We start from the raw sequence: 21,530 nt of genomic DNA on the forward strand, positions 1-21,530 counted from the left end.
ACCAGTAGTAGGATTTTATATGATAGAACTTGGTTTATCCATTTACCTTGACTTTTTACAAACTTTTTTTTCTCTCAAGGAGACGGATTAATATAAGCACTTGTTGCTTGTTTCTGAATACAAATTGTGAATGTGTTTATTATTATAATTGTATTATTCATAATAAAAAATATTGTTTACACCAACAAGCTTTGACATAGATTCTTGACATTCAGCCTTCTGGATTTCAGTTTAACATATAAATAAATGTAAAAATTATTATGATTTTTTTTCAATTTTTCATAAGAATATTAACTCAAAGCAAAGCTGGGTCATTCATACCAGTAGAGCCAAAGGTCAAACTTACTTCTGGGGTCATTCATACCAGTAAAGCCAAAGGTCAAACTTACTTCTGGGGTAATTCATACCAGTAAAGCCAAAGGTCAAACTTACTTCTGGGGTCATTCATACCAGTAGAGCCAAAGGTCAAACTTACTTCTGGGGTCATTCATACCAGTAAAGCCAAAGGTCAAACTTACTTCTGGGGTCATTCATACCAGTAAAGCCAAAGGTCAAACTTACTTCTGGGGTCATTCATACCAGTAGAGCCAAAGGTCAAACTTACTTCTGGGGTCATTCATACCAGTAGAGCCAAAGGTCAAACTTACTTCTGGGGTCATTCATACCAGTAAAGCCAAAGGTCAAACTTACTTCTGGGGTCATTCATATCAGATGGATATGTTTCCTTGTCATACAAGAACGGATGATATCTGATAATTCCCTCCACCACTCCTGATCCTTCCACAGTAGCTTTGAAGTCAAACACATTGGCACCAGACCTAACATATAAAGTCTGCATGTCGTCTTCAATGTCTCGCAGATTTATAACTTGTGGCACTGTCTGCTTCGGCATAAACAGTTTCACCTGCAACACAAATAGGAATGAAAAGAAATGTGCATGATGTTGGACAGCAAACCAACAATACAAATCACCAAAAGTCAACATGATCTTCAACAAGAAACAAATTTCCGTGCTATTAATTCAATAAAATTTGTAAATAAAAGATAAATAACTCACATTTTTCCAAGACTAATTTGCATATAAACATATGTATCAAGACTGTGAGCTATGGTTCTAATTATACCCTTGCTATAATTTTTCAGTAATCAGAAAGTTGATAAGTGATGGATTAATCATAGAATATAATGATCACATGAACCTTGCTTCAGAATTTCAAAAAGACCTTGATTTGAAGTTCCTGAGAAAAACGCCCATAATATTATGAGATGTATGGACTGACAAACCTCTTTAGGACAGGAGTATAATAAAGTTTTTTTTTGTGTCCCCTGTACAACATTTGAAATTATCATACAATTTAATGTAAAACTTTAAATATACAGAACTGAAAGCACTTACCAAAATATCCTTAAATGTGAATTTTGTGATGAGTATCACAATAATAAGAACTTACATTCTGATATTGGATATATGTATAGATATCCAATAATTAGTCCACGTTAAGTTTATAAAGTTCCTTTTATACTAACCTCAATATCAATATTCTGGAAGGGACTTGGAGCTCGATTATTTTTGACTGAAGACTCGTCAATGTTTCCCTGTGGTCCATGTATGTAATAATGGTAAATATGTCTACAAAATATGGAAACTTTGTGTCATAAGGCAATTGAACTGAAGACATGTAGATTGTAAAAATTGAAATTTTCAGGTAATATGCTTTTCTTTATACCACTTACTGCTAATATTTTTTTAAGACATTTTACTGGGAAGGCAACTATAAATTTCTACCACAATGATTTTACTACTTCTGTATAATTTTCAATTATTTCATAGTCCAAGTACTATATTCAACATATTATCATTTCTAAATAATTTTATTTTAATACGTTATTCTGATATATTGCAATCTCACACCATTCTGAAATCGAAATTCATTTACGACAACACATGCTTTTACAATTAAGTGCATAGGTAAACAAAGTCAGTAAAAGAAATGTTATTATAAGTATTGAATGCGTCCTTTAGTAATTTCATAGGGTTGTGAAAACGTTGACCTTGTGCACATTTTAAAATGAAGTACTTCTGCCCTTCATACAAAATGTACTTCCGTCAATGATTTTACACCCCAATGAATATCGAAAAGAAGCATTCAATTCTTAAATAACAACTTACAAATTACATTAATTTTGCCCAAGTAATAAATGTTTTATGTGTTACATATTTGTTTTTCCTGCATTCTTTAACATAAAAATTTTGAATTGTTTTACATTGTCTTATCGGGGCCTTTTATAGCTGACTATGCGGTATGGGCTTTGCTCATTGTTGAAGGCCCTACGGTGACCTATAGTTGCAAATGCCTGTGTCGTTTTGGTCTTTTGTGAATAGTTGTCTCATTGGCAATCATACCGCATTTTCTTTTTTATATGACATATGCCAATTGATATATTCAAATAAAAACCTACGCTAATTGTCGTGTCCAATCTTTGATTCTACACTTGAGATAAGTAAGATGGTCAGGATTTATATTTTTGATTTGCACCACTGTAAAATTCTCTCTCTTCTTTTCCTCATGGATAACGTTTCTAACAATTTCATCGTCTGTAGAAATATGGCTGGCATCTCCTGGCTTATTAAAATACAATATAATTACAACTGTGGATTCTTTATTATTCGTGGGATATCAATTTTCGTAGTTTTCGTTGGTATAGGTCAACCACCAATTTAAATGTTCAACGAATCACAAAATTTGCTATTGGATTGTATACAGACCTAGAGAAAACCATGAAATCAAATATCCAACAAACTGCAAGATTTCCTTGACCCATGGAAATTGATACCCACTAAAGTAAATGAATCCACAGTACAATATATAACAAAATAAATGTTACGATGAACCATTTGGGCAGGAAAATCTTACCGAAAAATTCAAGAACAGGAAGAGAAATACAAAACATGTGATTACACAGAACCCCTATCCAATGACTCTTATGCTTAAAGAGTTTGTTATTTCCTGAAAAATCTGACAATAAACATGTGTATAGAATAGGGAAAGTCTAAGAGACAACAACCTGACCAAAGGGCAGAAAACATCCCAAGGACAATTCTACACAGCAAGGCAATATCACACCTTGTGGCTTCAGTGTGCCCCTATATAACATGCATGTATTTTTAGAAGCATCAAGATGTGACAAAAATAACATTGAACAGACCGTTAAATATTATTTTTAACAGGAAGCTGAGGAGCTACAGACTTTAACAAAACACATTCCAAATTAAAGAATGCTTACATGGATATTGATACCAAATTACCAGAAAAATTTGAAAGCAATTTCATGGGACAAGTTTACAGAAAGTAAACAAGTCCCTTGCAGAGGTGTATTATTATTTCACAATAGTATTTGGACTGTAGCAAGGTTTTATAAATGATTATCTTCACTATTTACTCATTTCTTTTTCATCTAATTGTGAAGAGGTTAACATATTCTTAACAAAATATAAATTATAATAAATGATATCTATATTGTATCTGAAGCTTGGTCTAAGCCAGAATGGTTTTTACTGTATAGAATTGAGTTAACCAACCAAATCAGCTTCTTTAAGTTACAGACAGGTAGATAGAGAATTTTACACTTGTTGTCCTCCAATCAGGCCTTGCGGTCATGAAACTTTTGAGCACTATTTTTGTACTCTGACTCAGGAATCAAACAATCAAAATACTGGATTTCATGATTCGAGCATGATTTTTGTGCTCCAAGCACTGAGCAAAGTTTTATGACTTCAACCCCAGAACCATTGGTACAGAATGATTACATTATATCTATGATTTATTTACCTTTCTATTATGTATAAATCCACTGTAGATTGCCTCTTGGTTAAGTTCTTTCTGTTGGAACTCTTCCTTAGATATGGTCAGCTCATGCACATCCTTAGATTCTTTAGCTTTGGATATCATCTGATAAATAAAGATGAACATAATATTCAGTGACAAACTATGGGGAAATTGTGTTTAATATTACTGTAATTTAGCATCCAAAAACATGTTTAAACAAAAAATTGCATGAAAGTTTATTCAATAGACTTACAATGAAGATATTGAGTAGAACTGTAGGAGCAATAGTAAGGGCTGAATATTGACTGAGAGGAGATACATCAAAATATACATCTGATGAATCAAGCCAAAAGCTTTTCAACTGATTTTTATAGTTTGTTTTTATTTGAACTGTTAAACCACTGTCCCAGGTTAGGGGAGAGTTGGTGCCTTCAAAAAAGTTTTTTCTCGCAAGTCAGGATCTTGAAATTCAGGGGTTGTCATTAGTTGATGAACATACATATTTTGTTTATCGTTCATTATTTTATTTTATATAAATCAGGCTCATCCTTTCTGGTTTGAATTGTTTGACATTTGTTATTTCAGGGCTTTTTATAGCTAACTATGCGGTACAGGTTTTATTCATTGTTTAAGGCCGAACAGTGACCTAAAGTTTTTAGTAATTTCTGTGCTATTTGGGAATATGTGGAGAGTTGTCTCATTGGCAATTATACAACATCTTTTTATTTTTATATTGTAGCCAAGGGGAAAAAAATCACATTAAAATTTCAAAATAGGAGTTCTATTGAGACCTCTTTAAATACTGTTGAGGACTTTTCTGTTAAAATGAAAGTAGGAGAGGACAAAATAAAACTCCTATCTACCCTCCAGTTTCCCTTGAATGGAATAGCCCAGATATAACATATAGCCTACCCTGGTTGAAGTACCAATAAAGAACACAGCCTGTTTTCCACCGACACCAAAGTAGGATATATCACTGTTAAGTGAAAGGGGAACATTAGGCTGTATCAAGGAACTGTTAGAATCTTCGTCCTCTGTCTCTATAAAACTCCTATAATATAAAGTCAAAATCAATTTAATATAAAATATGGGAATTCCAGTTTGAAAATTCACATACATGTAACTAATTCAACCATAAAATATCAACAACAAGAATGTGTCCCAAGTACAAGGATGCCCCACTCTTACTATTATTTTCTATGTTCAGTTGATCTTGAAATTGGGGCCAAAACTCTCATTTGGCATAAAAATTAGAAAGATCATATCATAAGGAACATGTGTACTGAGTTTCAAGTTGATTGGACTTCAACTTCATCAAAAACTACCTTGACCAAAAACTTTAACCTGAAGCGGGATGAACGGACGCACAGAGGAACGAACAGACAGACAGACGTACAGGTAAGAAAACATAATGCCCCTCTACTATCGTAGGTGGGGCATAAAAACAACTATTTTTGAATATATTTTTATCACTTACTATTACATTTGAAGCATATTTCAAATCAATTCAAAATGAAAACTTGTAAGGGAGATAATAATTGTGCAAGATGAAGTAATATCTCTAATGATTTAATGGAAATTTCTCAATGAAGTGTTTTGTACGGATAAAGCAAAAAAATATTCAATACAATTTTAACTGAATAGCACTTAAAGGCTCAATTGAGACGATTTTCTAGTATTAAATGGGTCGCAACAGGTAACCCATGTCAAACTGTCAAGTTTAAAGTATATATATAGACCCAGAGGTCTTGCCACTCAAGTTTAAGGTATATATATAGACCCAGAGGTCTTGCTACTCTAGTTTAAGGTATATATATAGACCCAGAGGTCTTGCTACTCAAGTTTAAGGTATATATATAGACCCAGAGGTCTTGCTACTCAAGTTTAAGGTATATATATAGACCCAGAGGTCTTGCTACTCAAGTTTAAGGTATATATATAGACCCAGAGGTCTTGCTACTCAAGTTTAAGGTATATATATAGACCCAGAGGTCTTGCTACTCACACTTTATCTCGTTTGTCTTTACGTATAAACTTTGACAGTCTGTAGATTGCCCAGTTATTGAGCTGACGAGGGGTCATACCTTTACCATTATCTATCACAAATATACAATTATCTTTTGGATTCTTCTCATCAAAATGCTACAATAATAAATGAAATTCTATTTTTACTCATAATAAGAGGTAATGAAATCCCCCCCAAAATCCATTTTATTGTGAGGTTTGTATTGTGTAGTCCTATGTTAACTGCTTTATTTTGGACTGATACCAAATTATCTTTTTTCTTTTTTACCTTAATGTTGTTTGTCTTTTTCAGCACATTTTTTTTTTATGAAAACAGTATTTAATGTATCAAATAAAAGGGAAGGTCGGAGGGGTCCTGATCCTGAAAGCCTGGGCCTTAAAACATAAAATCAAGAGGTCCCGAAATTTAAAAAGAAATAAATCCTGACATCCTGAAATTGGTAAAAAGAAATCCCAGATCCTGAAAGGGTAAATCTATCTGACATGAAATCCTGAGCTTAAAAACATCAGATCCTGACGTCCCGATAAAGGTCCTGCCCCGCTCTTGTGTAGTCTTGTGTCAACTTTTTTATTTTGGACTGATGCTAACTACTCTTTTTTCTTTGAACTTAAATGTTGTGTGTCTTGTTTTGCACTTTTTTTATGAAAAAATATATATAATGTATCAAAGAACATAAAGCCACCTTTTCAAAACACTTCTCCATCTCATCTGAAATTGTACAATCATAAGTACGAAAAGTACACAAACATGTATAATATCTATCATGCATTTTCAAAGGCATCATACATTTAAACAATTTATAATTAAGCTTCAATTTATGCTTGTACCAATGATCAACTTTCAATAAAACATTTTTAATGGCACTGTATTACTTCATTTATTTCACTTGACTCAGCGGTTTCAAACAGTTCGCTCATAAAAGACGAATTCATCTATAGACAGGTGTTTTGGGATAAACTCATCAAAGAAGTGTCCACTTATTGGCCCTATATCATACACTCAGTTCATTCCTATATCCATTTTGGGACACTGATTAGAAATCAATAATAGTTATAACGGAATTCATCCTTATCACCAACATTTTCTAATAGACTGTCCATATGCAATTAAAACGTAAGCTCTGTCCTATCAGTTGAAATAACATTGGTAATAATAATAGTCTTTTTTTACTCAAATGACTAATGATTTTGATTGCCTTTAATAAGGCTCATACCTACCAATCTGAGTTCTATTTTTCTTGGTCCATCATTGTTAGCTGTTGCAGACAGAGCATTATCTATCAATTCAGCAAAGGCATAGGCTAAAACAGAAAAAAGGCAAATAGATTTATCACTAAAATTACATTAGTACTTAAAATATCTATAACAGGTTTCTTATTAAGGCCATACATGCATTCTGAGAATTTGTTAGGAGTGGACCTTACTTGACACAAAACTTGGCTGTAATCTGACCCTTTTTTAATATTTTAAAAGAAGGGTGGAGTGGCACATACATCTGTACATGTATACACTGCCTAAATCTATGCCTATAAAAGTTAAATTTTATTCTATTTTTTTCTACATTGGAAGAACTTGTGTTTACACTCCCCATAAATGAGTATGTATCCTTGCCTTATTAGTGTCCTGATGCATGTTTCAGAGGATAACATACTACTGTAGATGAAATTTTTTTTTTGGGAACTATTTTTTTGCGCAATTGATGAACATTTTTTTGGGGGGGATATTTCATTTTGTGGCCAAAGGCTGTTTTCAATCCAAATTGAAAATTTATAGTTCTTTGTACATTCAAATGTGGTTAACAGGTGATAAACCCAGGATTTTTTTAAACCAAATTTAAATTTTACAGATAATGTGAACAGTTAAAAAAAAAAATCATTCATAAACCTCAACCTTTACAGAATAAATAAAGAGCTGCAGTATATATAAGCACATGATGCACCCTTTGCCCTTTTATGCTTTAAATGATTTTTTTTTGTACATTAATTGGGTTGTTAGTTTTCTCATTTGAATTGTTTTACATTTGTCATTTCAGGGTCTTTTATAGCTGAATGTGCGGTATGCATTGTAAGTTCACCACAGAGAACATTTTTTTACTTAATCCTCTTGTATGTACTGTAACCTGTGTACTTACGTAATGGATTTTGTCCCTCCGATGCATAGTACTCATACATGCCTCCCTTAACAATGGTATCATAATGAGGCAGGAAGTTAACTCTCTCCTTAGCAGGGGCACACAACTCTTGGTTAATGGATTTCAATACATACAATGTGTCACCTTTATCAATTATATCTGAAATATAAAATGTAAATATGAAATATCATCTACATTTGTAATTAAAATATAATCATAACAACATCTTTCATATGATAAAATTCCATTTAGACATAATATAATTTAGAGGATGACATGCATGTCTTGTCTGTGATATTGTTGACTTCTTTCAAAACTACCTTGACCCTTTTAATTGGGAAAATATGTGACATTTTTATCAAATTGGGATAATTTAGAATAAACCATGAATTTGACTGAAACTTCAATTTGCAGACCGCCATTCAAAAAATCAAACCCTGCTTTGAAATAAAATCCCTTATTGTCAGTGATGATACATAAAGAGACCCTCAATGATAAACACTGTATTACACATAGTCATATTAGGCATGAAAAATGTATAAATGAGTGTTTTTCAGTTTCTTTTCATGCACAATTACTACTGTTTGAGAAAAATGTTGCCTTTTTGGGAAAACATCCCTTCCTTGTTATGGTAAATTTTTGTATTCTTGTCTTATATTTTAATATGCTTATAAATGTGCTTTGTCTATATACTTGAAATATTTGTTTGTTTTTACAGTGATTAAGATTATAACATAGTGTTGATGGCTGTACCCCTATTTTTAACATTTGTACTTATCATTTGTTTGTTGCTTGTCAATATAGCTAGCTACATTGTAGCTATAAAACCAGGTTCAATCCACAAAAATTCTGTACCAAATCAAAAGTCCATTTATTTGATGTGTTTGGGCTTTTGATTTTGCCTTTCTATTACTGAGGGGGGATCAGGACTCCTGATCTGGTGTTTTTAAGCTGGGGATTTCAGGATTGACCCTTTCAGGATCCAGGAATTCTTTTTTTGGAATTTAGGGATCAAGACCCCTCCTACCCTACCCCCTCCTACAATGTATAAGAGACTTTGCATTTTGAATTTACCTTGGGAGTTTGTATTTTAGTATTTTTAACATTTTAATAGAATCTAAACAAAAGGTGGACAATACAAAGGGATCATTCAAAACTCATGAGTCGAAGGGAGACTGACAGTGTTATGGCAAAACACCGAAGACGACAGAAAGAGTTCAAAGAGAAACACGTCTACAAAACAGGACTAAGCAACATGTATCCAATATAACACTCAGCTGTATGGTGAAAAAAATCTAGCTCCACTCATTGGAAACCGTCATGTTGCTAATGGAAAGAACTAGATAACATTTTTAGGGTTTGTTTTTTTTTAAGTTTTAGCTCTGATGGACTTTTACCCCATGATGGATCATCTTTAATTTCTTCTCTGTTTGTTGTGGCAATGACAATTTTTTCATTTTTCTTTATTCCAATAGTCTGAAAAAGATAAATACATGTACTTGCATACAAAACACATATAATTTATAAACAAGTGTAGACATTTAGAAATGATTTGCTTGTAAGGAACAAATCAAAAAGCATTGTGATGTCAAGTGAGAAATCTTAATTCTCCATCCTCATGAGAGTGGCTTTTTGATTCATTTCACAAAAATTATCACTTTCTTTCTTTACTTCCATGTAGTAAAATAAACCTGTGGAAAAGCATATTGTTAAACATAACCATGTGTTGGCATGACACGGGTTATGTTCTTCTCATATATTTTATGATACTAAACCCCTAACGGGAGGGATTGTGCCTGATATTCATATGATGAAGACATAATCTTTCAATCAGTTTAATTGAGGTCTGGAGCTGGCATGTCAGTTAACTGCTAGTAGTCTGTTGTTATTTATGCATTATTGTCATTTTATTTATTTTCTTTTGTTACATCTTCTGACATCAGACTCAGACTTTTCTTAAACTGAATTTTAAGGTGCGTATTGTTATGCGTTTACTTTCCTACATTGGCTAGAGGTATAGAGGAGGGTTGAGATAGCATAAACATGTTTAACCCCACCATAATTTTGCGCCTGTCCCAAGTCAGAAGCCTCTGGCCTTTGTTAGTCTTGTATGATTTTTAATTTTAGTTTCTTATATATACTTCGGAGTTTAGTATGATGTCCATTATCACTGTACTAGTATACATATTTTTTAAGGGGCCAGCTGAAGGAGGCCTCCAGGTGCGGTAGTTTCTAAACTACACTGAAGACCCATTAGTGGCCTTCAGCTGCCGTCTTCTTTATGGTCGGTATGTTGCCGCTTTGACACATTCCCCATTTCCTTTATCAATTTTGTGTGTGAACTCTCCAATGTCAGAGGTTTTTTTAAAGTTGTTTGAGGAAGCAGGACAAATGGCCCCACACCTAATCGCCCCACTGTTTCACCAACTCACCCCACTTTAAAAAAAAAAAACGCCCCTAACTGATTTACCAAATTGCCCCACATGTGAAATGGGTTAAATCATGTTTAATATTACTCCTGCCAACTCGCCCTACTTAATGGAAAACGGTAATATCTATATATCAATATATAATTTTCATGTCTGCCAACTCGCCCCACTTTAATGAAAACTAATCTTCACAGAATACAATTCAAACAAACCGAGAAAAAAAACTAACCTTCTTTCTGTTTTATTTCAACTATGCAGAAGAAAGGAACAAAAAAAAGAAGCATTTCAAAGGTTCTCGTATTTAAGTGGGAACAATTGGAAAGCCAACACACATTACAGTTTAATTATTGTATTCATAAGTGGGGCTAGTTGGAAGCCTTTAACTCTATTCAGACTTGTACTTTTCATAAGTGGGGCTAGTTGGCATAAATCAATTCATCAGGATTTTTACTGCTCTTTAAACAAAAACAAAAAGGAATAACATAAGATGTTTCTATAAGGTTTTCAATGGGATAGCAACTTTTTCTATAAGTGCCAGGGGCGAGTTGGTTCATCCTGGTTTAAAATATATTTATCTACATATCACCATTTTCCTTTTAGTAGGGCGAGTTGGCAGGAGTTATATTAACGGAATTTCATCTACATGTACAACGAGATAACATCTTTTTCCATAAGTGGGGTGATTTGGCATTACTAATTCCATCCTGGTTAATAATATATTAATCAAGATTTTACCGTTTTCCATTAAGGTTCATCATAACAAATGGATAAATATGGCTGTATTTTTACCTTAAAATGTATTCTATGTACAGACTTGCCTGTGCTGTTTGGAAAGTTTTACGGCCTAGCATCCACTAGATATATAAAAGCTAAATCCATTTTGTGTTTAAGAAAGCTAAAATCTTTTCTGGTTTTTGATGGGCATTTTTTTTCCTTTCTGCAGAAGGTGTAAAAATAAACAAACACCTGAATTACTTTGATATTGTCCACTCAGCATGCTCAGACAAACTCTTTAACTGACCTATAGTTGAGAAGATACCTACTGTCCATGTCAATTAAGGACAATCAAAACAATACAAACCTGTTTTACCTGAGGGAGCATCTCAAAGTTGTTCCACAACTTAGTTAATTTTCCCACCTAATGCATGAAGGAAAAAAAATGCCCATCAAAATTCAAAAAAGATTTCACCTTTCTGATATGCAAAATACATTTAACTTTTATATATCTAGTGGATGCTAGGCCTTAAAACTTTCAAAAGTGCACAGGTAAGTCTGCACACAGAGTAATTTTATAGTTAAAAATTCTGCCATATTTGTCCATTTGTTATGATGAACCTTAAGTGGGGCAAGTTGGCAGAAGTAATATTAACGAGATTTAACACATTTCACAAGTTGGGCGATTTTTTAAAAATTGGGGCGAGTTGGTATAAAAAAAGTGGGGCAATTAGATGTGGGGCGATTTGCCAGTGGGGCGATTTGTCATGGATTCTTGTAAGCATATCCTGCTAGATTTGAAAGTTGTCATCAGCTAATTTGGAATCTTTGATGGTTTGGTGTAGTAAAGTTAATCATGAATTCTTGTTTCAGGTCAGTATACCTAGTACTTTAATAATTTCTCAAATTTTATTCAAAAAAATGTCTTTTGACTTAGTTTAAACATATTTTATTGTCCAAACACATTGACAATAGGATAACACACAAGTTTTGCAACTTAGACCGACTTCTCCATAATGATCTTCACTTGGTGTGTTCAATTGGCATGATTGGATTCGATTGTGTGATCTTTTATAAAAATGGAAAATCTCAGGTCGATTCCTCACATCTACTATTCTGTCAACGTAATTGGTTCCTTCCTTGATTAATATGCTTATAACTTGTAGTTTCATATTATGACTTTGTTTGTAAACAAATAGGCATGTCGGACACCTTGCAAAAAAACCCACCTCTCGGACCCGTTTTACAAAGTCATCATAATTCCAAAGTCCTCCAGTAGGTATTTTGACTTCTGGGACGTCCTTGTCTCTGCGATCAAATATGAAAACGAATGCATCATCATCTTCTAGCTGTGCAGAGGCAACCCCCACGCTTTTTCTGTGGGTGGCCATATTTGTTATTACCCGCGTTCAAAAATTAACCCGGATGTTATTACAGTAAACGTAAAAAAACATCGGATAAAAATAGAGATTCCGAATAAAAAGTTTAAAGTCATCATTTGAAAAAAAAGTTTTATAATAAATTTATATTAAAAGAAATTATCAAAATAACGATTTATATATTTTTGAATATTGCATTGCTTGTGGTACTGAAGAGTGGGCTGATCATTTTCGCCATAACTTTCCATGTTTTCGCACATAAGCAACACGACAGGTGCCACATGTGGAGCAGGATCTGCTTACCCTTCCGGAGCACCTGAGATCACCCCTAGTTTTTGTTGGGGTTCGTGTTGTTTATTCTTTAGTTTTCTATGTTGTGTACTGTGTACTATTGTTTGTCTGTTTGTCTTTTTCATTTTTAGCCATGGCGTCACTGAGTTTTGTCAGTTTATTTTCGATATATGAGTTTGACTGTCCCTCTAGTATATTTCGTCCCTCTTTATGTTCAGGTTTTAAAAATCTAAAAAGTTAGATTAAAGGCTTATTGAAAGTCCCTCATTTTTGTCAAAGGGGGACATTTTTACACAGGCTATTTAAAACCAAATAACTGAGACAGCTTTAAACAATATTCAGTTATCAAATCAATTACATTAAAATTAATAGCAGACATTTCGAATGTGTAAAGAACTAAAATTCAGGGCGATCAGTCAAAGAATTACTCATGATACTTCTTTGAAATCATTTTTTTTCATTTAGGAAATTGGCCGAAAATCGTTGTCTGTTTTTCGGTCCTTTTGCGGCAAGTGCCGAAATTCTGTCTAAGTTTAAAATATAATCAAATTTGTTACAAAAATATAATTTACTGGCATATTTCAGACATTTTACCCATCCTTTGAAGTTTTTACATCTCACAATTATAAAACGGCGAAATTGTGTCCCCGGCGATAATGATCGCCCATTCTACGTTTAATATTTCTGCATGGTATAATCAGAGACATTTATAACTATTTGTAGCACACGCCGGGAATCGGCCAGTTGGCAGATTAAAATTTTGTTCATCATTTTTTTGTTTAAGACTTCCTCATATTCCTGTTTATTTGTATTACTTTATTAGCTATTTTACAATGGCATCAACAATTCTTTGTTTTCAAGCAATGTGCAGATAACTATCTATCTATATCCGAATACTTAGAAGTTTTTCTATTATACGGATATGGATAGCAAACTTAACATTGCTCGAAAACAAAGAAATATTGATTTGATTTTGATTTTTTTGTTTTTTAACGCCATATTTACATAAGCACTGATTTGGGGCTATTTCGTGGCGGCGAAGTTTTTATTGGTGGACTGGAAGCCGGAGTACCAGGAGAAAAACCACATACCTTCGATAGGAAAACTGACAATCATAGTCAATTAAGATTGTAGTATAGAGTGTACACTGACGAGCGGGATTCGAACTCACATCCCCCGTGTTGAATGAGGGTCGTAATTGGGATACCTTCATGACAAATGCCGTGTAACGGTAAAAGTTTTTGCCAAATGACGTTATCGGTAATTTTTGTCCAATTTAGTTAGACAATGGACGTTAATGTATTCATTCGAACATCAATACTTCAATTTGTGCAGTCTTAATCTTTTTATGTTGATTTCAAACATAGAGATGTAAAAGTAACACTTATAAGGTATCAATAATTAGTCAGACTTTAATTGCTTCTTGAAAGAATTGCTTATTGTAAATCATTCATATATTTTTCGATGATGTACAATTTTTGACATCTTTATTTATATATAAAAGCAGTGTCGGGTCTAGAAATTTTGAATTTCATAAGAGAGAGCACACTGACTGCATAAGAGAAGGCCGCTCCAGTCATGCTTCAGCTAGTGATTCAGTTTTCAATCAACCAAAATTTTCTCAAAATTAAAATCCGCACTTGAAAACAGCATTGATATGAAAATGTATAATCGAAAATAACTGACCAATTGACATTTTTCCTTGGTCAAACTGCTATCCGTTGATACGTAATTATTGTCTACGAAAAAGAGACCCATTCCTGCGGTACGTCTTAGTATTCCTTTATATAAAAGAAAAAATCCTGCCACGGTATGAAGCTGTCAGAATAGAAGTCTAGTGCTAAAGATTCAAAGTTTAATGTAAATATAGCGCGGGAGATGCAAATTGTCGAGTCATGTGCTAACGATTTCTAACAACGGTTGAACAAGTGCTGTAGATTAAGTTTAGAGCTGATGTAAACCCCAGCGCTTCATGTAAAGTATAGCGATGTAAATATAATAAAAAGCTAGCAATTGAGATATCAATATAAGCACTGTAGAATCAAATTCTAGCGCTGGAGATGTCAATTACAACATTTTTGACTTTATATATAGCTTCTGTGCTGAACTTTGCATCTCAAACGCTAGACTGTGACTATTAATCTTCAGCACTAGACCTCTAATCTAGACTTTTAAAAAAACCCCAGCTATTTAGAATCTGCAGTACAACCAAAAGTCTTCTTTACTACAGACAAAGTTAAAATGGCTGTTGTAATGTCGAACAATATACGGCAAGTTTATGAATTTTGACGGTTGTATGTGTTTGACACTTAGCTATAGTTTAAAGATTGATTCAACATGCAGAAGATCTCAACATGACAAACTAATGATGCAGTTCTTTCTAACCTTAATTTTGTAAACGTTGAGTGTCGGTTGTTGTCGTTTGCTAAACGCTACAAAAGTAGAAACAAATACATTGTTGGATTATTTTTAACCGACCATATTTGAACTTTCAATAATACCTGCACATATGTTGTAGGTAAATTTTAATGTAGCAACCATTTGATTTTCTTAGGGGCTATGGATTTTTTTTTTCGGACAAACTATTTTTTTCTTTCAATTTTAGCATTACATATAGTGGCAGCTGAGGTTGAAACAAACAAATTTTTTTTCTCAGGGTCAAAAACAAATTTTTTTTTCCTCCTAAAACTGGAAACAAACTTTTTTTCCAAAAAAATCCATAGCCCCCTCTAGAAAATCAAGTGGTTGCTACCTAAACAGACTTATTTCGCAGTTATAATTAAATGCGGTTCCTTCGCCCAACGTACCTTATGATCTTAAGACATTACACCGTTGCCTATAACTAAGGCTATTGCTATCAGTGTTGCGGGATTTTTTGCTTATACTGTTAAAAGCATATGAGTCCTTTTTTAAAAGTCTCTCAACTATTGCCTTGTTTTCGCAAGTTATTCTTCTAGATATATTGTTATGTTTCCCTATGCATGCTAGGCATTATAGGCTGACTATTTAACTGCATTGTTTTTCGTTTTGCAGATTGTGTCCTTATAATTTTATAAAATTACTCAAATCTAAGGAAGAAGTTAGAAACAAATGTAACATTTGTACCGTAACAAACGATGAACGACAAACTGTAGACGCATTTTTAGCGAGTGCATAGTTTGTCAAAGTTTATATAAGCTTTGAAAACGTATGTTAGAAACAAATAATTAAAACATGTGCACGCTTAGCCGTTTGCATCGTTTATGTTAACTCGAATAATTCAAGCCCTTACCGTGTCCGATTTTCTCCCACACGAGGAGAAAGTTAGCATTCGTAGATCAGCGGAATATAACGACTGAATTATTCGGGTTACGTTTATGTGAGAAAGAAATGCACCCTTTATAACATGTTCAGCTTAATGAACTTATATTCGTAAAGAAAAAGAACAAACTGTAATTTTATGTTGATGATGAGGTTTTAGAAAAATACCAAATTTCCTGTCTGTACGTTAGCTTTATCGATGATCTCACTGCCATTTTGTCAATAACTGACTGTTCTGACCACATTTACATGCCTAGAGAAAAGTCATGCCGATGCCATTTTAAATTATATACGAGACGTACTACGGAAGCCCATAGGGGACCTATAAAAAAATAAAATTATTTCGTTATCTCAATATTTATATCGTTATTTCGATATAATATTAAATCGTTATTTCGATATAATTAAATCATTATCTCGATATATTTATATCGTTATCTCGATAATTTTTTATTTCGTTATCTCGATATAATTATTTCGTTATCTCGATATAATTATATCATTATCTCGATATTTAAATTGTTATATCGATATATTTATTTCGTTATCTCGATATAATTACACCGTTATCTCGATATATATGTGGTGTATGGAATGACTGTAACGGGTACTTGTCTGTCTGGCAGGTGTCATTTGTCCTTGACCTCATTTTCATGATTCATTGGTCAATGTTAAGTTTTCATGGTTTGGTCTTTTTCTTGTACACTATAAGCAATAGGTCAACTATGTTTGGTGTATGGAATGATGGTAAGGTGTACATGTCACACATATTTGGTATATGGGTTCATTACAACGTCTTCATGTCTGTCAGACAAGTTTCACCTGACCTCGACCTCATTTCATGGATCATTGATCAAGGTTAAAGTTACGTGATTAGGTCCGTTTCTCAAATACTATAAGCAGTAGGTCAACCATATTTGGTGTATGGAATGACTGTAACGGGTACATGTCAGTCTTGCAGGTTTCATCTGACCTTGACCTCATTTTCATGGTTCATTGGTTAATGTATTCTTTTTTCTTTCTTTTTTTTTTAGTCTATTTTTTAAGAACTATAAGCAACAGTTCAACTACAAATGTATATTAGGTGTATGTAATGACTGTAATGGGTACATTTTCTAAGGCAGAAAAATCTTCATATCATCAACAACCTTCCTTCTTGTGTTTTTTATGATAAGCTTAATTAGCCCACATGTGCCGATGGGCTGCACCACCTTTTTATTTTTCGTATTTAATTCTTATAATACTTTAACTTTAACTATAATAACACTATTATTAGTGCAATTAAATGAAATAACGAAAGAATGTTTTCAAATAAAAGTTAAACATGACGACGAATAGTGACCCTTATATGTCGCTTCTGCGTGCACAGGCGACATAAAATGAGGGTCTACCCAACAAGCGCATGTGACATGTACACCTTACCATCATTCCATGCACCAAACATAGTTGACCTATTGCTTATAGTATACAAGAAAAAGACCAAACCATGAAACCTTAACATTGACCAATGAACCATGACAATGAGGTCAAGGTCAGATGAACCCTGGCAGACAGACATATACACCTTACAATCATTCCATACACCAAACATAGTTGACCTATTGCTTATAGTATATAAGAAAAAGACCAAACCATGAAAACTTAACATTGACCAATGAACCATGAAAATGAGGTCAAGGTCAGATGAACCCTGGCAGACAGACATATACACCTTACAATCATTCCATACACCAAACATAGTTGACCTATTGAATATAGTATACAAGAAAAAGACCAAACCATGAAAACTTAACATTGACTAATGAATCATGAAAATGAGGTCAAGGACAAATGACACCTGCCAGACAGACATGTACCCGTTACAGTCATTCCATACACCACATATATATCGAGATAACGGTGTAATTATATCGAGATAACGAAATAAATATATCGATATAACAATTTAAATATCGAGATAACGATATAAATATATCGAGATAATGATTTAATTATATCGAAATAACGATTTAATTATATCGAAATAACGATTTAATTATATCGAAATAACGATATATATATTGAGATAACGAAATAATTTTATTTTTTTATAGGTCCCCTATGGGCTTCCGTAAAAGTCGACCTGCCCTGTGTTTATATATTTTAAACCAGAAAAGCTCAACAAGAAGTGCCTGAACACTTTTTCCCTTCTCAACCATTTGGTTGGGATTTGATGGTTTACCAGGCGTGGATAAGTGTGTGACTAAAAGTATACTTATGGTTTTGTTGGCATATTTCAACTTCTAGAATATTGAACTTCACATGACTTAAAATGTATGCAATTTGGAATTATCCTATTCCTTGCATGTAGGTTGGTGTACCTCCCATGCATGTTGGCATAAGTGACTAGATATAGGAAGATGTGATGTGAGTGCCAAGGAGACAACTCTCCATCCAAATAACAATTTAAAAAAGTAAACCATTATAGGTCAGTGTACGGCCTTCAACACGGAGCATTGGCTCACACCGAACAACGACAATTAGAAAACTCTCCATCCAAATAACAATTTAAAATAGTAAACCATTATAGGTCAATGTGCGGCCTTCAACACGGAGCCTTGGCTTACACCGAACAACAAGCTTTAAAGGGCCCCAAACTTACTAGTGTTAAACCATTCAAACGGGAAACCCAACGGTCTAAACTTTACTAGAGGCTCTTAAAAGCATGTGTCGCTCACCTTAGTCTATGTGCATATTAAACAAAGGACACATATGGATTCATGACAAAATTGTGTTTTGGTGATGGTAATGTGTTTGTAGATCTTACTTTACTGAACATTCTTGCTTCTTACAATTATCTCATTATATCAATTTATAATGAATCTGGCCCATTAGTTACAGAGGGAAATATTTTGTTGAAATTTACAAAAAAATACAAAATTTACAAAAATTTACAAAATTTACAAAAATTTACAAAATTTACAAAATTTACAAAAATTTACAAAATTTACAAAAATTTACAAAATTTACAATTTATTAAAAAATTACTATAAAGGGCAATAATTCCTTCAGGGGTCAGCTGAACTTTTTGGTCAAGTTGACTTATTTGTGGATCTTACTTTGCTAAACATTATTGCTGTTTACAGTTTTTCTATCTATGATAATATTCAAGATAATAACCAAAAACAGCAAAATCTCCTTAATAAATTCCAATTCATGGGCAGCAACCCAACAACCAGTTTTATCGGACCACAGATGAATTATCACGTTGTGATTGGTTAAACGCCGTCACGTGGTGACCCCCTTTGAGACCGTATGGGGTTAGTAAGTTTCATATGGGGTTCGTGACGCGTTAATGCCGACGTCATCTATTAATGTTGTTGTGTTTCATTGTTTATTTTTCAACAAAACGCCGCAATACAAAAAAAAAGTCCAGCGTCCAATAAATTCGTTATACGGTTTATAACTACTGACCCCCTAAGGACCCATAGAAGGTGAATAAAATTCATAGGGGACTCGGCATCCGGCCTCACCCCCTATGGATTTTACTAACCCTCTATGGATCCGTACGGGGTCAGTAGCGAAACATATAACTTATAGTCGGATCCATCTGAAAATTTAAGGGCAGGTAGATCTTGACTTGCAAAACAATTTAACCCCATGTCTGAATTGCTTCAGAGTTTAAAAGGCAAAATCTACATTTAACCCCTATGTTCTATTTTTAGCCATGGCGACCATCTTAGTTGGTCGGCAGGGTCACCGCACACATTTTGTAAACTAGATACCTCAATGATGATTATGGCCAAGTATGCATGGTTAAATTTGGACCAGTAGTTTTAGAGGAGAAGATTTTTGCAAAAGATTAGAAAAAATTACGAAAAATTGGTAAAAAATGACTATATAGAGCAATAACTCCTTAAAGGGGTTAACTGACTATTTGAGTCATATTAACTTATTTGTAGATCTTACTTTGCTGAACATTATTGCTATTTACAGTTTATCTCTATCTATGATAATATTCAAGATACTAGCCAAAAAACGGTATAATTTCCTTAAAATTGCCAATTCATGCTGTTTACAGTTTATCTCTATCTATGATAATATTCAAGATAATAAACCAAAGCAGTAAAATGTCCATAAAATTACCAATTCAGGGGCAGCAACCCAATTACGGGTTGTCCGATTTATCTGAAAATTTCAGGGCAGATAGAACTTGATCTGTGAACAATTTTACCCCATGTCAGATTTGCTCTAAATGCTTTGGTTTTTTAGTTTAAAAGCCAAAATCTACATTTAACCCCTATGTTCTATTTCTAGCCATGGCGGCCATCTTGGTTGGTTGATCGGGTCAACGGACACATTTTTTAAACTAGATACCCCAATGATGATTGTGGTCAAGCTTGGATAAATTTGGCCCAGTAGTTTCAGAGGAGAAAATTTTTGTAAAAGTTAACGCCGGACGACGGACGACGGACGCCAAGTGATGAGAAAAGCTCACTTGGCTCTTCGGGCCAGGTGAGCTAATAAAAAAACGAGAAACGAGAAACACGTATAGATTGCATAAACAAACGACAACTACTGTACATCAGATTCTTGACTTAGGACAGGTGTAAACATTTACAGCGGGATTAAACGTTTGAATGGTACCAAACCTTCTCCTTTCAGTTTCTGAAACAAAAGCATAACATCACAACAAAGAAAATCACACGATAAAATATCAATTGGCAGGATTAATTCAATCAAAAAATGTTAATTAATAGCTTGTATTTCTGCAAAAGATCTGAAATGTCTATTTGGGTCATAACTTTTTTTTTACCGAGAGCCATGCGAATATTGATGCGTTCATGTCACCAACGAGTATACTTTTGTGAGAATCGAAGATGAAAACGAAGATGCGGTATTATTGTCAATGAGACAATACTTCACAAGAGACAAAATGACACTGAAAATAACAAATATAGCCATGCAGGTCACAGTACGGCCATCGCCAATTAGCAAAGATCATACCGTACACTCAGCTATAATAGGCCCTAGGCAAAACGACAAATGCAAAACAATTCAAACGAGAAAAACTAACAGCCTGGTCAGTTTTGTATAACACATTGAACGAAAAAAAAATATACAACACAGCACCAAACGGACGCCCAATCCTCCTTTAATCTGGGACAGTGGTGTAACAATACAACATAAGAACAAACTATAAAAATATCAGTTGAAAAAAACTTAACTCAGCAGATGGATACAAATACTATTCTGGTATGATGTTTGGCTGTGAGCCCATATTCATCTTTTGATTTACCTATATATTTGAATTTTGAATTTCCGTATATGGGTCAGATGTAACTTGATTTTCCTTACAACATTTCTCAATCATGTTTTGGCGTGTTTTGCCAAGTTCTAAATAAGAGTTGTCATATTCATAATATTTTGGCATACTTAAGTCTTCATAGTTTTT

The 21,530-nt window shown here is 33.6% G+C and overlaps 1 protein-coding gene across 1 annotated transcript in view; it reads right to left on the reverse strand.

The window, feature by feature from the left end:
• Positions 1-12,555, reverse strand: part of LOC134700992 (structural maintenance of chromosomes flexible hinge domain-containing protein 1-like) — a 69,758-nt gene extending 57,203 nt beyond the window's left edge. The window contains exons 1-10 of the mRNA XM_063562135.1: positions 12,356-12,555; positions 9,381-9,459; positions 7,984-8,142; positions 7,071-7,153; positions 5,833-5,969; positions 4,740-4,878; positions 3,831-3,950; positions 2,461-2,624; positions 1,528-1,630; positions 691-904 (exon numbers count right to left, since the gene is read on the reverse strand). Coding sequence (XP_063418205.1) covers positions 691-904; positions 1,528-1,630; positions 2,461-2,624; positions 3,831-3,950; positions 4,740-4,878; positions 5,833-5,969; positions 7,071-7,153; positions 7,984-8,142; positions 9,381-9,459; positions 12,356-12,517 — 1,360 coding nt within the window. The 5' untranslated portion in view covers positions 12,518-12,555. The remainder of the gene's footprint in view (positions 1-690; positions 905-1,527; positions 1,631-2,460; positions 2,625-3,830; positions 3,951-4,739; positions 4,879-5,832; positions 5,970-7,070; positions 7,154-7,983; positions 8,143-9,380; positions 9,460-12,355) is intronic.
• Between the last annotated feature and the right edge of the window lie 8,975 nt (positions 12,556-21,530).

Source organism: Mytilus trossulus, unplaced genomic scaffold (assembly GCF_036588685.1).
Source record: "Mytilus trossulus isolate FHL-02 unplaced genomic scaffold, PNRI_Mtr1.1.1.hap1 h1tg000210l__unscaffolded, whole genome shotgun sequence".
NCBI classification, from domain to species: Eukaryota; Metazoa; Mollusca; class Bivalvia; order Mytilida; family Mytilidae; genus Mytilus; species Mytilus trossulus.